Source organism: Oxyura jamaicensis, chromosome 1 (genome assembly GCF_011077185.1).
Source record: "Oxyura jamaicensis isolate SHBP4307 breed ruddy duck chromosome 1, BPBGC_Ojam_1.0, whole genome shotgun sequence".
NCBI lineage: Eukaryota > Metazoa > Chordata > Aves > Anseriformes > Anatidae > Oxyura > Oxyura jamaicensis.
Genome location: NC_048893.1, coordinates 149,116,621 through 149,132,705, shown reverse-complemented (window position 1 = coordinate 149,132,705; position 16,085 = coordinate 149,116,621). Strand labels below are relative to the sequence as shown.

The window sequence follows — 16,085 nt, the reverse complement described above, 5'->3', positions numbered from 1 at the left end:
GATTGGTAGCAACCGAAACTGCAGCTGCACGCTGACAAGAGAACGCACCACGCATCTGAAGCAGTTCGGTGTTCACGTGTCCACGCACTGCTATCCCATTTTCCTTTCTAAACATGTTATTGTAATGAGCAGGGGACAGACATGTTGTTTAAGTAATTTCTGCTTTCAAAAAAAAAAAAAAAAGGCTCTCTGACCCAGATTCCTCCTGCTCAGCTTGGGCACCTGCAAAGGTGCCTAGCTTCGGGGCACCCTGAATGCAGGCAGGGGGATGGACAGGACCTCCAGACCGTGGCTCAGTCCTCCAGCTATCAGAAGTGCCACTGCTAGGTGCCCACCTCTTTCCGCAGACTGTTTGCAACACTACTTCGGACAGCTGTGCTCCTAACTCGGCCATTTCACAAGGCTAGGAAGGATGCTTCCAGACCTTAACATATCTCCTCTTGTCACCGTCACACCACATGTGAATTTTGCTTTTAGACAGCTATTGTGTGACTGAATGCTCATAGAAAAATAGGCAAAATTAAAGTGCATTTTTCTAGCAGTAAAAAAATATATCTTGCACCAACCAGTAGTTTTAGACCATGGCATAGACCTGAGTTATTCTGGAGAATAATGTCATAACATGTTTATTTAGATCCTAATTTGTTTTCACAGCAGTTGATACATGGAAAAATTTGAGGCTGCATTTTTTGCAAATGCTTAAAATTGTAAGTGCAAATGGCTGAAGCGTTGCCTTTGTTGAAAAGGCATGATGTGGATTATTTTCATTATCATTATTACTATAACTATTACTGTTATTAGTATTAATATTGTTGTTGTTATTAATGTAGGTTTGAATGGTTGCTCTGTAAACAAGAAATTCAATTTGAAAAATCGATGACCGAGTGTCTGTCAGTCTCATTATTCTCTACTCCCCCCCAAAGTACTGCAAGCTGAAGTATGAAATCCGGCTTATAATAAAATGAGAGTTTTAACTATTAGGTTGTTAATGGGTTTAATACAACTTGCCTTTACATGCAATGATACTGATTTGTATTAGATTACTGTTTAAGATGGATTTTTGTTTTAGTTGTTCTGCAGTGTGATTTAGTATTTAATTAATACTGCTTCAGTCAAACTAAATATGCCACTGGAGCAACACATTTCATAAACGTTTCTGTAAATGGGCAATATTTTCACTTTGCTTATTAGATTCCTCTATTTAATTATTATCAATCCTTCCAAGGAAAATAGACAACAATGAGCTGCTTGCTCCGCTCTGTGTTGCTCTTCCTGGGCATGCACAAGCAGTCCCGCCGGTATCTTTCTTCCCTCTCCTTGCCTCGCCTCGCTCGCTGTCAAATCTAGGAGCGGCCGGGGGTCCTGTGTCGGCGGCAGCAGCACACCGAGAGCTGCGCACCCTGTGCTCGTCACATGGATACCTGGCTCAACGCTGGAGCCAGGTCCTCAGTCCTAAATTCTTCAGAATCATAACTTTGGGTTTGTTTTTCCAAGAATGTGTCAAAGTACTATGAGCATTACAGATAAGATTTTTTTTTTCCCCCACTGAACCTCGGCATATCCTGATGCATTGTGTTACACCCTCAAGGTCCTGTCTCTTCAGCACAAGAGTAGATTAAAGCATCCAAGGTAACAACTCAGGTTTGGCCCTACATGTTCTTCTGTTTAACTGCAATTTATAGTTAATTATGTTAAACTTGTCAGCATGGTACCAACACAAAGTCCCTAGAAATACAAAGTGAAGCTCAGATCTGCTCTGGCTCTCCGATCACTGCTGCTAAGGACTGCAGGCTAGTTTGGGGTCAGTTCTGGGAAATTCCCTACATGCAGCATTCAGGTGGGCCTTCTGTTGTTTCCAGGGAAGATTTGGGCAATATTATGGCACGAATTGTGATATTACTGCAATTGTTGGTGGTGGTTTTTTTTTTTCCAGATTTCATCCCAGCCCCTTGCTCTGAGCACAGGCAGGGGAGACCTAATGGGGAGGCAGAGCAGCACCAATTCCGCACACCCCAAATGCAGAAATCCCCCCCCGCCTCCCTCCAGAGCCCTGTGTCTGTTTTACTGAGGAAGATGATGGTTCTCCCCCTTTGTTACGTGACTGTGCCCTCCATCCACAGGGCATTTTGTGCACCCCCCACCCCCTTGGCACCCTGCACGCAGCCCAGCTCGTGGGGTGATGCTGGAGCCTGGAGAGTCTGTGTGGGCTGAAGCACCCCCTGCCTTGCTTCTCTCTCTCCCCTTTTTTTGCTTCATCTTTAGAGCACTCGGCCCCCACAGCATTTCTTTTTAAATGTGTTTGCCTTGCCATGTTTAGTTTCTCTCCTAAAACTTGTTCCAGCTGCCTGGGGGATCTCGGCATCTGGCTTAGCGGATGTGTTTTTAAAGAAAAAGACAAGCTATGATTTCCAAAGGTCCCTCCAGGAAGTTTATATTCTCTCTTTTCCAGGGAGCGTTTACTTTCCACGGGAGCATGATAGACATGCCATTACTGAAGCAGGCACAGAACATTGTTACGCTTGCCACAGCCATCAAGAAAAAATGATCTGGTAAATGAAGCTCTCACCATGGGGCCACAGTAGCTGTTTTAAAAGATGACTATAATACTTGGGGGGAAGAAAAAAAAAAAAAAGTTAAATACATCACGCTTAAGCAGAAATTCATTTACATTTTGCAGATCTGTCATAATTTGCTTGCCAGAATTGCTAATTATGAAAAGTATTCCCGACTCGAACCACCGCTCGCTCCTGTACTCATAGCCTGCGATGAAGTTACATCACGGACCGAGCGACATCACGATAATTACTGCAGATTTGGGATTATGACTTCATGAAAGGATAACAGCACACCATAAGCGGCGAGCTCCGTTAAAATAACACGTGGAAACCGGGTCAGTCGCCTCTTCAGCCCTCGCTTCTTCCCGTCCCTGTGCAGGAGTCCCGTCAGAAAGGGCAAAGCCCTGAATAATTATGCACCAGCTGAAATAATTGCGATGAAAATCATTACCCTGTACGGGCTTCTCGTCGCCCCCCTTCTGTATATGTGCAACAGCCATTAAAAATATTGCCCCAACAATGAGAGACTCTTGACTTTCCTCTGGTTTTCGAGTGGTGGCTATTGAGACCGCTGCCTCCTGGAAGCACGGAGCCCAGGCAGGGCTGGCCGGCAATAAACTTGTAGTTTTCGGAGGCACAATGCAGCAGAACTTGTGCATATGGTCTCGAGTCAGATTTACATCACATTAGGGATACGGCTACAGGTCATGTGGGCCGTGTGGTTAACGGGCTTAGTAAAGCTGTTTTGAAGAGGTTAACCCAGCTTGTAGTAAGGGTAAATAAACATAACAACCAGGCATTGTCCTCTATTCAGCATGTACTCTTATATGGAGGGCTAAAGGGTATTGAAGCTGCAGAGGATCAACTTGTGGTTGCCAGAGGACTCCAATGAAGTTTGAAACACCAACAATCAGAGATTTTGTTTCTGTTCCTCATTAAATCATGAGCTTTTGTGCTCAGACTATGAACGACTGTTCTTTAAGAAATTAACAGAATGGGAAGTTTTAAACTATGCACCAACCTTTTCATGACCTACACAGCAGCAATGCTGCTGCACTTAGACAAACACCGCGGGGAAGGCTGTTCTGTTTATTTAAATTTGTAAATAGAAAACAGTTGTTTTTTAGTTTCATTTTTCACCGCCTCCATGACCATTTTACGTATGGAGTCGCAGCGGCTTATTCCTCCCATCTGCTCGCTTATTATGTTTCCCCTCCGTCTCTGAGCAGCACTTTTTAAACATTTTGCTTATTTCTGTTTGAATTAAGGGGAGGAGAAGGAGAAAATATTAAAAAAAAAAATGGGGGGGGGGGGGGGGGGGGGGGAAAAAAAACCCCCCCCCACCCCGCGGGGGCGCCCCCCCCCCCCCGGGGGCGCCCCCCCGGGCCCCCCCCCCCCCCCCCCCCCCCCCCCCCCCGGGCCCAGGGGAATAAAGAACCCCCTCCATGCCGTCGGGGCTGCAGCGCTCCCCTCGGTGCTGGCACCTGGGGCTGAGCCGGTGAACCCACGGCCACGGCCCCCATGCGGCCGAGGGCACCCCCCGTTATTAATTCCCGGCCGGCTAAATTATGGGTAACGCTATTAAAACATTATCGGGACTAATGAGAAACAATTACTTAGACGATGAGCTGGGGGGACAAGCCGGAGCTGGGCGCGTTTGTAGCTATCCCCGCAGATTGCGTTAATAAATCATCAGGTGCAAGGCAGGACGGAGGCGAGGCCTGGCGCAGGGAAAGGAAAATGAGATACGGCGATGGGTTTTCTTTTTCTTTTTTTTTTCCTTTTCCTTTTTTGCATAATTTTTTCATTAATCTCAATAGGACCCGTGCGGCGGAGATTGTTTTATTCCCTTAATACCCCGCCGGGGTGGGGTGGGGGGGCTGCAGGGGGGAGCGGATTTCCAAAAATCCTGCGTCTCCATTGTTCCACGGGAGCTTTTTCAGGGCGCGGGGCAGCACCGGGGAGGGGGGGCCCCGAATAACCCCCGGCTGCAGCAACTTCATTCGGGAGGAGCGGGAGTCGCAAACCTTTGCGTTGGCTCCCGGCACTGGGTTGGCGTTCAGGTTTCTCCCTGAATTTCTCGGATCCCCCTGCAGCGGAAAACCCCGCTCTCGCTTAACAGTCATAACGACCTGCGCTTTATAAGAAATAAAATCCGATTTATTTGTTTTTCAGTTTACTTTAGGAAGCTTTACGTGTTTCCCGGCTTTATTCTTTCCCTCTTTCTTCCTTTCTCTTTCCCTCTCTTTCTTTCCCGCCCGGTGCTAGGCAAGCAATTGATGAAACAAAACAGATTATAAGATTAGCAGCAGGATTTTGTGCATATTAATGATAGGGAAGGGCACCGAATGGGTTTGTAATTGCAGATCTTGCGCTTGGGATTGGGAACTGTAGCCCTGCTGCAGCAAAGACCCCCCTGTGAGGTTTTCACATTGGAACTTAGGGGAAAAGTGAAAAAGTAATTACCGGAGCACAACATTGAAATGTTAAAGCACTTATTCTTTCTTTCAGTGTTCTGTTTTAAAGGGGGAAAACGGGCAAAATGGAAAATAAATTACTTTCAAATAAGTAGGTTAGCACCTGAATGCTGGTGCGCATTTTCCCTTCTTCTTCTTCTTCTTTTTCCTTTTTTTTTATTTATTTATTTTTTTTTTTCAAATTCTAGCATTTACTTCTGAGCCTACCGGGGGAAGGGAGGGCAGGGGGACCCCGGGAGCACAGGGACAGTCCGCCTGCGAGCTTTGAAGAAAACATCGCCAGGAAAGCAGTTCAAAGCTGCAGTTGGAAATTTAGAGGCTTTTCTCTCTCTCTCTCTCTCTCTCTCTCTTTTGGTTTTGTTTTGAAACCGGGGCTTGAAAGGAAAAGATTGTTTTGGTTTCCTCTTCAACACAAGCATCAAACGGTATTTTAGCAAGGGATGCATTTCCCAGCCACAGCCCCCTTCCAGGAACGGCATGTTCCCTGCACTGTCAAGAAGCAACCCGACACTGAGCTTTAACTCTTCCTAAGGGTCCCTCCTTGTTCCTGGGGCCGCTCCAGTCCCTGAGACGGCTCTCCCCAAGATCTGGGGTTTGTGCCTGAAGCCCACTGCTCCGCTGCTCTCCCCGCGACGCGCGGCGCAGAGCGGCGCAGCTCTGGCAGCACGCACTCACGCGTGGCGGCTTAATTCTGCCTTCAACGGAAAATAAAGGATCCTGGTGGAAATCAGCCTTCGAAAACTTTTTTTTACGAGCCAGTGAGATGGAGTATCTGCTCCTCGGGCAGTAATTTCTCGTTTCGAGTTGGAGGTGGGGGGAGGTGGGGGGAGTAAAAAAAAAGAAAGCAAGCCAGGCTTTGGCTGCATTTCATCCGTCCCCTCGCCTGCAGCCCTCCCACCGCCACCTCCCTCGGTCCCTTCAGCGAGTGGCCAGGCTCCTGGGCAGTGCGGGGTGCTAGATCCCATTTTAAATATCAGCAAGGGGGGAAAAAAGCTTGCAGGGACGGTGTGTTGCCCTGTTTGCTATTTCTCCCCGCACCCTGGGTTTGGGGATTTTAGCACCAAGCCAGGTGAGGGGGCGCAAGGGCTGGGGATGCTGGCGGCAGTTTTGGGGTGCCTTTTCCTGCTTTTCTTCCCTGCTGCCAGGAGAAAGGGATGGGAAAGGAAGATGAGGAAGATGAAGAGAAAGGAGAACAGGGGTCCTCACCCTTTTTTCCCCTTCTCTTCCCTCCCCCCCAGCTGTGAGCATCCCTCACTGGAAGAGGGGTTCTCCTCCTGTGCTTGGGGACACAAGGAATGGGGTGCCCCATGGGGGAGAACTCAGACAACCTCGCTTTCTTTTGGGGCTGTCTCTTCCCAAACTAACCCTGAAACCCCCACATCTGTGTGGCAAAGCCAATACCAAAAGGTGCTACACGTAGATCCTCGTAGCTTTGGGTCTTACGCTTGTGATTTTATTCCTATTTCTGCAAGCACTCCTAGTGTTACTAAGGTTGTGGTAGCAAGAACATGCATCAGGAATTTTCCAAAGCGAAGCTTGCTGATGGTAAAAACCCTGTCCCTGCATGGCACATAACTGCAATATCCTCAGATATACAGCAGCCAAGTCCGTGCTGCTGGCAAGACCTGGTCTAGGCTTCGTGATACCTGACCTCGTTCTTGGCTTGTGTTTGCAGCAGTCCCTAAAATACAGCGATGCTTGTGCAGGTCTGGTGCACTGTGGGGTGCCACCAGAAGCTCTTCCTGTTAACTCTGCATGCCCGATCCTACCTAGAGCTGCAGCTCAGATGGAGTCAGCAGTGCATGTATCGCTGCCGATCTGAGTCCTGCCGCCTGCTTTATCAGCAAGAAGCCCATGCTGGAATTAAATACTTGCAAGGTAGAGGGAAACTGGTGGCAGAGGATGAGCAAGGACTATACGGTTACTTTGCTGTCACGGCAGCTATGTTAGGAGGTTTCTTTCCTTAATGTTTAAACAATGTTTGTTGAACTAGGTATGTGAGAAAGAGGTGTACAGTGCAAGTGTGCAGTATCGTGCCTCTGTGCGTCTAACTTCATGAAATGTGCACGTTCCTGAGCTCAGGCAGCGTGAATTGGAAGGCTGTCCCATTTCACATGCTGATGTTTCAGAGATCTGAGCTTGGTCCTTGGCCTTGCTCCCCCCCTTCTCTTACTGACATCAGTTTGTGTCCAGTTTACCAAAAAACCCCGCTGCTGTAACACTCCATTGGAGGGGCGGGAGGGAAGGATAATAAACTTTTTTTTTTTTTAATTGCCTCCCTGGCTATAAATTAGCATGCATTGGGCTAAATTTTTTCTTTGAACAAAAGCACAATTGACAGCAAGGCTTAGGGAAAATAGGGAGGGAGCTCAGAGCCCCAAGGCTCCCCTGTGTATTGAACCTGAGCGGGGGGGGGAGGGGGGGGGCTGTCTGTGCCCAGAAGTTGAAGGGCACTGAGAGCTACAACAAAACAATAGGGATTTTTATGTTTCACTGACTGTTTTTGCAGCTGCATCTTCTCCCCCTCCTCCTTCTCCTCTCCCCCCATTATTTCATGTGAGAACCCAGTATGAAAATAGGGGCCGTGCTTTCCCTCCGTCCAAAGTAAATGTGCATAAATCCAGAAGTCACCAGAGAGACGGGGCTGGTTTGTTATCAGTGAGTGCTACGGGCAAAAGCAGAAGTCATTTTGTGCCTCCACACTGCATTTTGCTTCCCCGCTTGTGGATGAGCAGAAAGAGCTTAAGCACACCGCCTGCATGCCTGGTTCATGGTGCTGGTCCTCCAAGCCCCCAGCTCAGCATATAGAAAGGAGTGGGCAGAGTGAGCCAAGCCCTGGCTCTCCACCTCTCCCAGCTCCCCCTCCATGCACACTTTCAGCCATCCCCAGTACACCGACAAACCCTCTCTGCCCATGGCGAAAGCTCTCTCCAGCGAGATGCCGGTGCTAGCCTTGTGCTTCTGGCCATCTGGTGCATTTGGTTACCAACCGGAGCAGAAGACTGCCACCTCAAAAAAAAACTCAGAGGGCTGTAGCAAGTCCCTCTCGGCATTACAAAACCCATGGTTGTGGGGTGTGGGGAGAAGGGCTAAGGGGTGGCAGAGGGATGGGGGCGGAGGGGGCGGCCACATGCCTGTCCTCCCCGGTCGAGTTGTCCTTGGGCACAAGAGTAGGCAGAAAACAGTTTACTTCACAGCAAATGGAAGTGCAAACGTCTTAACTGTTTTTAAAATAACATCATCAACAACAAAACCCATCTAATGGAAGACCAGGTACACAGTAAGTCACTGAAGAAAAGCAATGAGGGTTTTTTGCAGCAAGCCAGGTATGTATCTGCTGCAGAGCCTTGACGAGGGGGTTGGACGAGGTAAAACCCTAAGTTCTGCCTAGTCTTATGGTTTCGTGATGCTATAAAATGTACAGGGGTGCAGCAAGAAATGGGGAAAAGAGGAACCTAAAAGCTTAGGAAGAATAGGAAACTTCTACTTTATGCTTTCCCCAGCTGTGCTCATGAACATAGTCTCCTGCCTAAATATCCACAACAATGGACTGATTCTCCTCTTGAGAAATACATATTTTTTCCTTCTTTCTGTGAGGAAGGCCTACAACTCTGCTACTGAGAAGCAAAAACCCTCTACTTTTTCACATGGAGTCTTACCGACACCTACAATGTTCTCATCTCAGTGCACTTTGCCTCTGGGAGAAGATTGGGGTGGGCTGAAAAAAAAACAACAGGGAATGGTCTCCTAAACAGGCAGGTGCCCTGCCTCATCCCTGTGTCTGTCACTTGTGGAGGTGCTCTGTCTCCCCAGCTACCTTCCCTGCCATCCACAGGGAGCTCTGGTAATGGGCCCTCTCCCACAGACCTCGCTCCCAGGAGGTCAGTCAGCGCCAGGAGACCTCCCCTGAGGGGGGTCTTTCCCGACAGGCACTGAATTCACCTATTGCACGCACTGGCAATAAGCCTCTTCCAGCTGCAGGCATGTTCCTCTTACTGTGGTTAAGATACTGACAGTATTTAAATTCCTTTTTTTTAAAAAAATAGTTTGCATCTTATTTTAAAACAAATTACCCTGCAGCATCATTTACAAGAAGCAAATCATTCTTTTCACTTTGTGGTATAAGAGAGAACATTAAAATTGTTAAAACTCTAGCTTTTGATTCAATCTCAGGCTAACATCTTTCTATCCAAGGTTATCGGATATTTTTTGATATCATTTTGGGCGATTTTTAATTTGGCGCGTTCTCTGCTGCCGCTATTAGAATTGTATGCGACATCTTGTTGGCAGAGCTGTGAAATGCTTCAAAGGCATCACTTGGATGGAAAAGGCATTGTCCAAATAGAAATTTATTTCATCCCAAAACAGTATCCTGAGCATCCAGGTGGTAGGAAACATTTTTCAGCCATGCACAAACTGTGAATTGTATTTGAAATTAAATCTCCGTATTAAAATCTGCATCGCTGAGCCTCCCGCTGGCAGCCACCGCTCCTCTGAAAAGTGACATCTTGCCTGGCACTGACGGGGTGGGAGCTCTCGTGCAGATATCGCCAAACAACCTCCCATCGCTCTTCAAATGTCAGGACTTTATAGCAACGTATACCTAAAAAGTACAGGGAACGCAAGGTGGGTGAGGAATAGAGAAGGGGGCCTTCCTGGTGTAGTGAGGATCGGTGTTTTTGTCTTGCACACGTGGGTGGAAAGCATTTTACAAACCTCTGTTAAAACAGCATATTGCTGATGTCACAAATTATGTCATTTTTCAGCAAGCTGTTAGGGAGCAGCGGGATACTTAGAGGTCCCAATCTGAGCTCACAGCTTGAGGCCTCATCATCCATTGAAGTCAAGAAAATGCTCCAGTCCCCTGGCCCTCTGTTTACAAATAATATATCAAGAATCAGGATTCCCAGAAATGAACTTTGAGGCACTGAGCTAAAGGAAATGGGTGCGTATATATGCATATACGTACATACATGTAGAGGTACACGTGCATGTGTGCACATCTGTGCAGTACAACTGAAGTCTGCAGCGTGCCATCAGATTTTCTTTAATCAAGCATTTTCCGTTCTTCCTTGGTATTCAGAACGGATTCTTCATCACCAATTCTACGGCCATTTCGCACACAGGGCCCCCATTGAAGTTAGAGAGATCTGCATAAGAAAGGAGTACAATGTACTCCCATTCACTTCTCCTTTTAAAAATAGTTGTGGTATATAGTATATATATACACCACTTATTTAATATAGAAGATTTCTGATTTAAAAACATATACATAAGATTCATCAATAATGGAGTCGAGTAGGTTATAAAAAAACTAAAACAACAGATATGTCTAAACAGATAGTAATTAGAAGAGCAGAACAGCTTTTTGGAGGCTCTTCCCATCTCCTTGATGAACCATATTTACATATATATCCTCCCCCCTCCCCCACTAAAGTGGAATATGCCTTCATGTCCCTCTGACAACCCACATATACCTGGCAGATAATAGTCTACATTAGAAGCCATAAAATGCATATTACATGACCTGAGGTTGTGAAACAGCCCAAGAGAAGGAATTAAATCCAAAGCCAAAGGTGCCAAGCTCATCGTTGTGCTCTCTTACCCCCTGCATGGTAGTGTGAGCCAAGGATGGAGTGTCAAGCCACCGCTTTGAATTGCCTGGCTTTTGCCAGCGCATTAACATCACCGCGCTACCAGCACGAGTGCACTGGCAGGGGGATGGATTAGATGGCCAAGCAAGTCATTTCCATCCCCACACTCTCTCACTAAAATGGTTCCAATATTTTGCTACTTATTTACTGACGTAGTTGGCTGTAACTTCCTCTACTGGAAATGATATTCCAGGGTTGGATTGGCTTCTCCTCCATAGCATACCCCTGATTTAATTACTGCTGCAGCTATCCCCCTCTATCTGCACAATAAATGCTGTTGCTTACAGAAACATGATTACAGGATTAGAGTTATTGGGCCCTCGCCCAGACTAACACACTGACAGAGCATAGCACTGGCACCTCTGAAAACTGCACTGACCTCAGGCATCTGTACTTCAAAGGCCATGGCCACAATCTGAGCTTCATTAGCTTTCAAGGCTGAAGTTACGGGAGCACTACTTCCTCAGCCACTAATGGGAAACACTCTCCTCCATTTGCTGTTGAGGTGTTAAAAGTTCCCCTTAACGTCAGTTACTGAGCTGCAGCTCAGTACCCCAGCAAAATGAAAATGACTTGTGGAGTGGGAGCCGAGTTCACATCGAAGAGCAGCACCAGACACCCCGTACACAAGCAAAGGGCACTCGCACGTGGGGATGCTCCAGCACCGCCAGGGCAGGCTCGCTTCCCCCAAGCACACTCTGTGTACCTTGGTTCCCTCTCATACAACTGGACCATTATTATTTCATCTGTCTTGTTTATTCAGATGATGCACTCTGGGGCACAGGTCACTTCTTACTGTGCTTGCACAGCCCTAACATAGTCATTTGAGGCTTGTGGTCATCACCCTAATTGAATAGCAATATACGAAGAGGGAGACTACTTGCTCAGAAGAGTCAGCTGGTGACTAGGTGGTGTGGAAGAAGCCCCAGAGTTTCACGAGTGTCCAGAAGGGGGAAGAAACACTTGTCGCATGACAGTATTTGGAAATGGTAAGAGATCAGAGAACCAGCAGCTAGCTTTATAGGAGAATGAAGCATCTGAAATATATGGTATTACACAGCCTCAATAAGACCAGAAAGAGATGGGAAAGCAGAACAGAGCTGGAGGGTTTGCACCAAAAGTCTTGCTTTTATTTTTTTCTTCAGCCCGACCAGCGTTCTCCAGTGCTTTGTCTATGGGATCGATGCTTCTATGTTTTAAGCTGGTGCTGAATAAAGCCAGTGAGTCTCTTCCTGGGTCAGCCAGACCAGGGGCACAGCCCAGGCTCTGCCAGGGGTAAGCACAGGGAATTACGGTCCCCCAGAAAGGGACCTCCCCAGGGCTGGGGGTCCTGGAGGCAGGAGACTCAGGGTGCTCAGGTATTAGCAGGGTCAGGTCGGCTCCCAGGGCTGTTCCAGCTTGTGTGCTCGATACAGCCCGGAGGCTGGCTTCAGCTCGTGAGCTTAACTTAATCTCCTGGGTTTGTTCAGCCCTCAGCAGTGTCAGAGCTCACTGCAGTTCCCAAAGCTTTGGTCTGGGTTATGAACTAAGGCCAGATTAGAAACCAGAGTAAGAAGAATTCAGCTGATTTTCAGCTAAGCAGCCTTTCACCGCAGAGATTTACAAAAAGCCATTTATTTCCCAGGAAGTTGTCGCTGGATTTCCTTTTAAATTAAATTAGAGTCTTTCAAAGAAAAAGGAAATTCCTCTGTGCCTGTACGTTTTCTATGAACTACCGATTCTTTCCAGGCTTCCCCTGTGCCACAAGCACGGGGCAGCGACCCCAGCAGCAGCTTGCTGGCCAGTGACGGCCTGAGCAGGCCAATAGCCACAGAAATCCAAAAACCCAGGCCCTGCAAGCTCAGCAAGTGCTCACGGGATCAGGGCAGGACTGGGGGCACAGAGTGGGACAGGAGGGCGATGATTTCCATCTTCCTTTTCCCCTCTGCCCACCACTTCAGGCCGGCGCAGCGTGTGGGCAAGGCAGGATAAGCAGGCCCGGGAAGGGAGGCCCATGTGAGAGGGCTGCTTTTCGGAGCCAGCATACCCCAGCCTTTGCTGTAGCTAATACTTGTGGTCATGCGCCCTTCAAGGTGCTCAGGGCTCGGCAGGAGGCTCTAATCCAAAGCCCAGGAAGACTGACAGGAATGTGATGCTGAGGAGAGCCCAGAACGCACGGAGGTTAAAAGATCCAGAAATGCAAATTTCTGAGATCACCTCCAAATACGCAAACAGAGTGGGGGAAAAAGCAGCTTCCTCTGCTGTGCCAGCATGCTTTGATGGAAAACGGGGCGGTGATCTCTGGAGCACTCGTCCCAGCCTCCTGTTCACAAGTAGCAGGAAGGCCTGTCAAACCTGTCAAACTCCCCGAGCTCCTGGGGTTTACAGACTTCTCGCAGCTACCCCAAGCAAAACCACAATCCCATAAAGAAGCCTTTTCAGTAAAACCTTCTGCCATTTGCCTGAAGCCAACAAATCGCTCATTTAAAAGAAAAAAAGAAAAAAAGAAAAAAAAAAAAGTCCATTTCTCGTTTGGAAGTGTCCCTTCCCCCATGCTCTCTCCTGGCACGGCCCCGAGCAGCGGCCTTGCAGCAGCAGCAGTTTTCTGCAGGAATCTGCCACCACAATGCATGTCAGAGGCCAAAATCTGCAGTCCTCACACAGGCCAAAGTCTCGCTGGTACAAGGAGAGCCTGGCTTGAGTAAGGACTGCAGAAATGGCCACCTGGCTTCAATCAGAGCTCAAGATCGGCATGAGATGGCTTGCATTCATCCCTGACCCCTGCCTCTTTGTGGACGTTTCTGAGCAGCCCAGCCCCACACCGCGTGCCAGTAACCCCTCTTAGCACAGGACCAACTCATACCACCCCAAAACGAGTTGCTGTAGGTTTTGCTTAGCATAGAGGCAGAGAAGATGATGCGGTTGAAATCACAAGCCTGGGACCCTTGTTGGATTTGTTTGAAAGGAGTTGAAGGGGTGTGTGATGCCCTGAGTTATATGCCTGACCGTGGGTTTCTCAGCTGTTTCTCAGCACGTTGGGCTTGGCCCAACTGGCATATGTCTTTGGCAATTATCTGACTAGCTATACGTCAAATCATATCATTTCATTTATAGGTGGCAGATCAGAGGACAAGTCACCATAATTTTTTCATCTAGATGCTGAGAGGAGCAGAAATCAGACTCAAAGTCCGTCATGGCAGAGCCATAGTAACACTATAATAAATACAACAGCAATAACTCGATGAGAGCAAGAAGTGGCAACTTCAAGCTGCAATTTATTCACAATATGGGAGACGAGCTCTGGCAAGAGTTAAGCAGTCATCAATACATGCATCATAAGGGCAGGAGTATAGCAGAAGCAAAAGTCTGCTGACAGCAGAGTAAACAACAATCTGAAGACTGAAACTAAACTTAAAACATACCCTGAAATACAGATTTTGGAAGCTGGCACTTAGCCTATGCTATGAGATGAAATTTTGTTTCATTTTACATTTATTTTAACTTAGTATGCAAAAATACACCTTCAGACTGAAAAACCCAAACCGCATTTAAGGTCTAGCTTTCCAGGATGTATTCATGTGAGGCGAAGAGGGTGTTTTTCTACATCCTTTGCAATAGCTGAAGACTTTTCAGCTGAGGCTGTGACGTTCAAGCTATGTGAAAAAGGAACAGTACACAGACAGTATTAGACTTGTTCTTCTCCAGAGTGCAGAATATGAAAACAAAGCTGAAGGGAGAGGAAAACAATCTGCCATGCTTCCTTGGAACCTAGAGCTACTGACTCCACAAGCAGGCCCCTTAATAGAGGCAAAGAGAAAGATGACAGAAAACCTCAATTACTTTCCAGTTCATTACTGAAGTACCCATGGACTGGGACTTCTCTGTAGGCACAGCATTTACAAAGCAGCTAAACATGGGTCCAGCAGTTTGATTTCCCACCATTCAAGTCACAACCCTCAGCTATGTATGTTGGTGAACGAGCCCAAAAAACTTGTCTGATGGCAAGTTCATCTTCAGATCCCAGGTTAAGTGCACCAAACTAGCAATTAGGACAAATTAACCCTTCATCTATGATCTGAGCAAAGAAGATGAGTAGTCACTGAGTTGCAATAATTTTGAAGTCTGTGCTTCAGTTGTTAAGTCACACTTTTTAGTATATCCCAGCTTAAAAGTCAGAAAATATTTCATAGATAAGATAAAATAGGCAAAATTCCTCAAAAACTTATTTATGAGGGAAAACATCTAGTCAGTACTTTGCCTCCTGATTCTGTATGAGGTACTACAACTTGGGATGCCATATCAGTGGGCTAGGGCAGAGCAGAACAGATCTCAGGACTGTTCACTTTGTCCATGGAGGAGTTGACAGGATACACAAAGCTGATGCATGCTCAAGGCAGCCATGCTGGCTCCTGCTCCACTGGAAAGGGGAACGTTTGCCACATGGAAGCAGAAAACATTGGCAGGGAAATAACTTTAATTTCCAAACTTGAAAAGGAGTATCGCAAGCAGGGGAAATAAAAAGTGGGTTGGGGAAATTACATTCACCTGGGCACTCTGACTTCACCTTAAGGCTCTGACCCTATGCTTTTGGGTATATTTGAAAAGGATTATTTTTTACAGTGGGCAGAAAGAGAATTTACAGATAACTTCTGAGCTTCAGATAGGGAAAAAACATGTGCCCATCACCTGTGGGATGGGATGAGGATGAGTGAGGACTACTTGGAGGGAGACAAGGTCCAGAGGCCTAACATCATATGTATATGTCATGCGTATGACATTATGTACATACATAAAGAAATCCCAGCTGTAGTAAGCACTCTCTCAGTGCCCAGCCTTCTACATTTCTGCTGCTTTGAGCCCTGAGTCAACTGCAGGAGAAAGAGATACAAGTATTTCTGTCTAAACAGCACCATGTGAGAGTGTCAAAACCTTGTGGGACATTTTGTCTTTTCTGCAGCCTTCCATGCCTGTTGTCATTTGCCTTCCAAGCCTAATGGAAAACTGCTCTGGATGGTGTCTTCACTGTTATTGTTTCAATTTCCTTTTCTTTTATTTATTTCTCTTGCCTCTCAAGAGTCATTCTGAGGTCCCATTGCTTCCTGCTGACCAGGGAAGGCCATGAGACCAAATAGTTTTAGTGGATGAAAACACACACGCTATCACAATAAAAACACAGGGAAGGGAGCAGGGGACTTGCTTAGCAAAGGGTGGTAGCACTCGTGGGACTGCGAGTTGCCAGAAGTATTGCAGTGGGTATTAATTCAAGAATTGTTTTAGACTTGATCTCTGTGAAGACCAGGGCTTCTGAATTCCTCCTGTGGCTGTACTGCAACTTGAACCTGCACGTGTTGTACCAGCCCAGTGTTCCCTTTGGATTTTAAATAGAAGTTTGTTTGAAAAAATGCAAATGATCGTTCTCA

General features: G+C 47.0%; 1 protein-coding gene and 1 long non-coding RNA gene across 2 annotated transcripts in view; one reads left to right on the top strand and one right to left on the bottom strand.

The window, feature by feature from the left end:
• The window catches only part of CLYBL (citramalyl-CoA lyase), a 157,413-nt gene extending 154,335 nt beyond the window's left edge, over window positions 1-3,078 (top strand). The window contains exons 8-9 of the mRNA XM_035318712.1: window positions 2,450-2,549; window positions 2,678-3,078. Coding sequence (XP_035174603.1) covers window positions 2,450-2,545 — 96 coding nt within the window. The 3' untranslated portion in view covers window positions 2,546-2,549; window positions 2,678-3,078. The remainder of the gene's footprint in view (window positions 1-2,449; window positions 2,550-2,677) is intronic.
• LOC118162529 overlaps window positions 1-10,230 on the bottom strand; it is a 37,378-nt gene extending 27,148 nt beyond the window's left edge. The window contains exon 1 of the long non-coding RNA XR_004748499.1: window positions 10,006-10,230. This is a non-coding gene — a long non-coding RNA (uncharacterized LOC118162529). The remainder of the gene's footprint in view (window positions 1-10,005) is intronic.
• Between the last annotated feature and the right edge of the window lie 5,855 nt (window positions 10,231-16,085).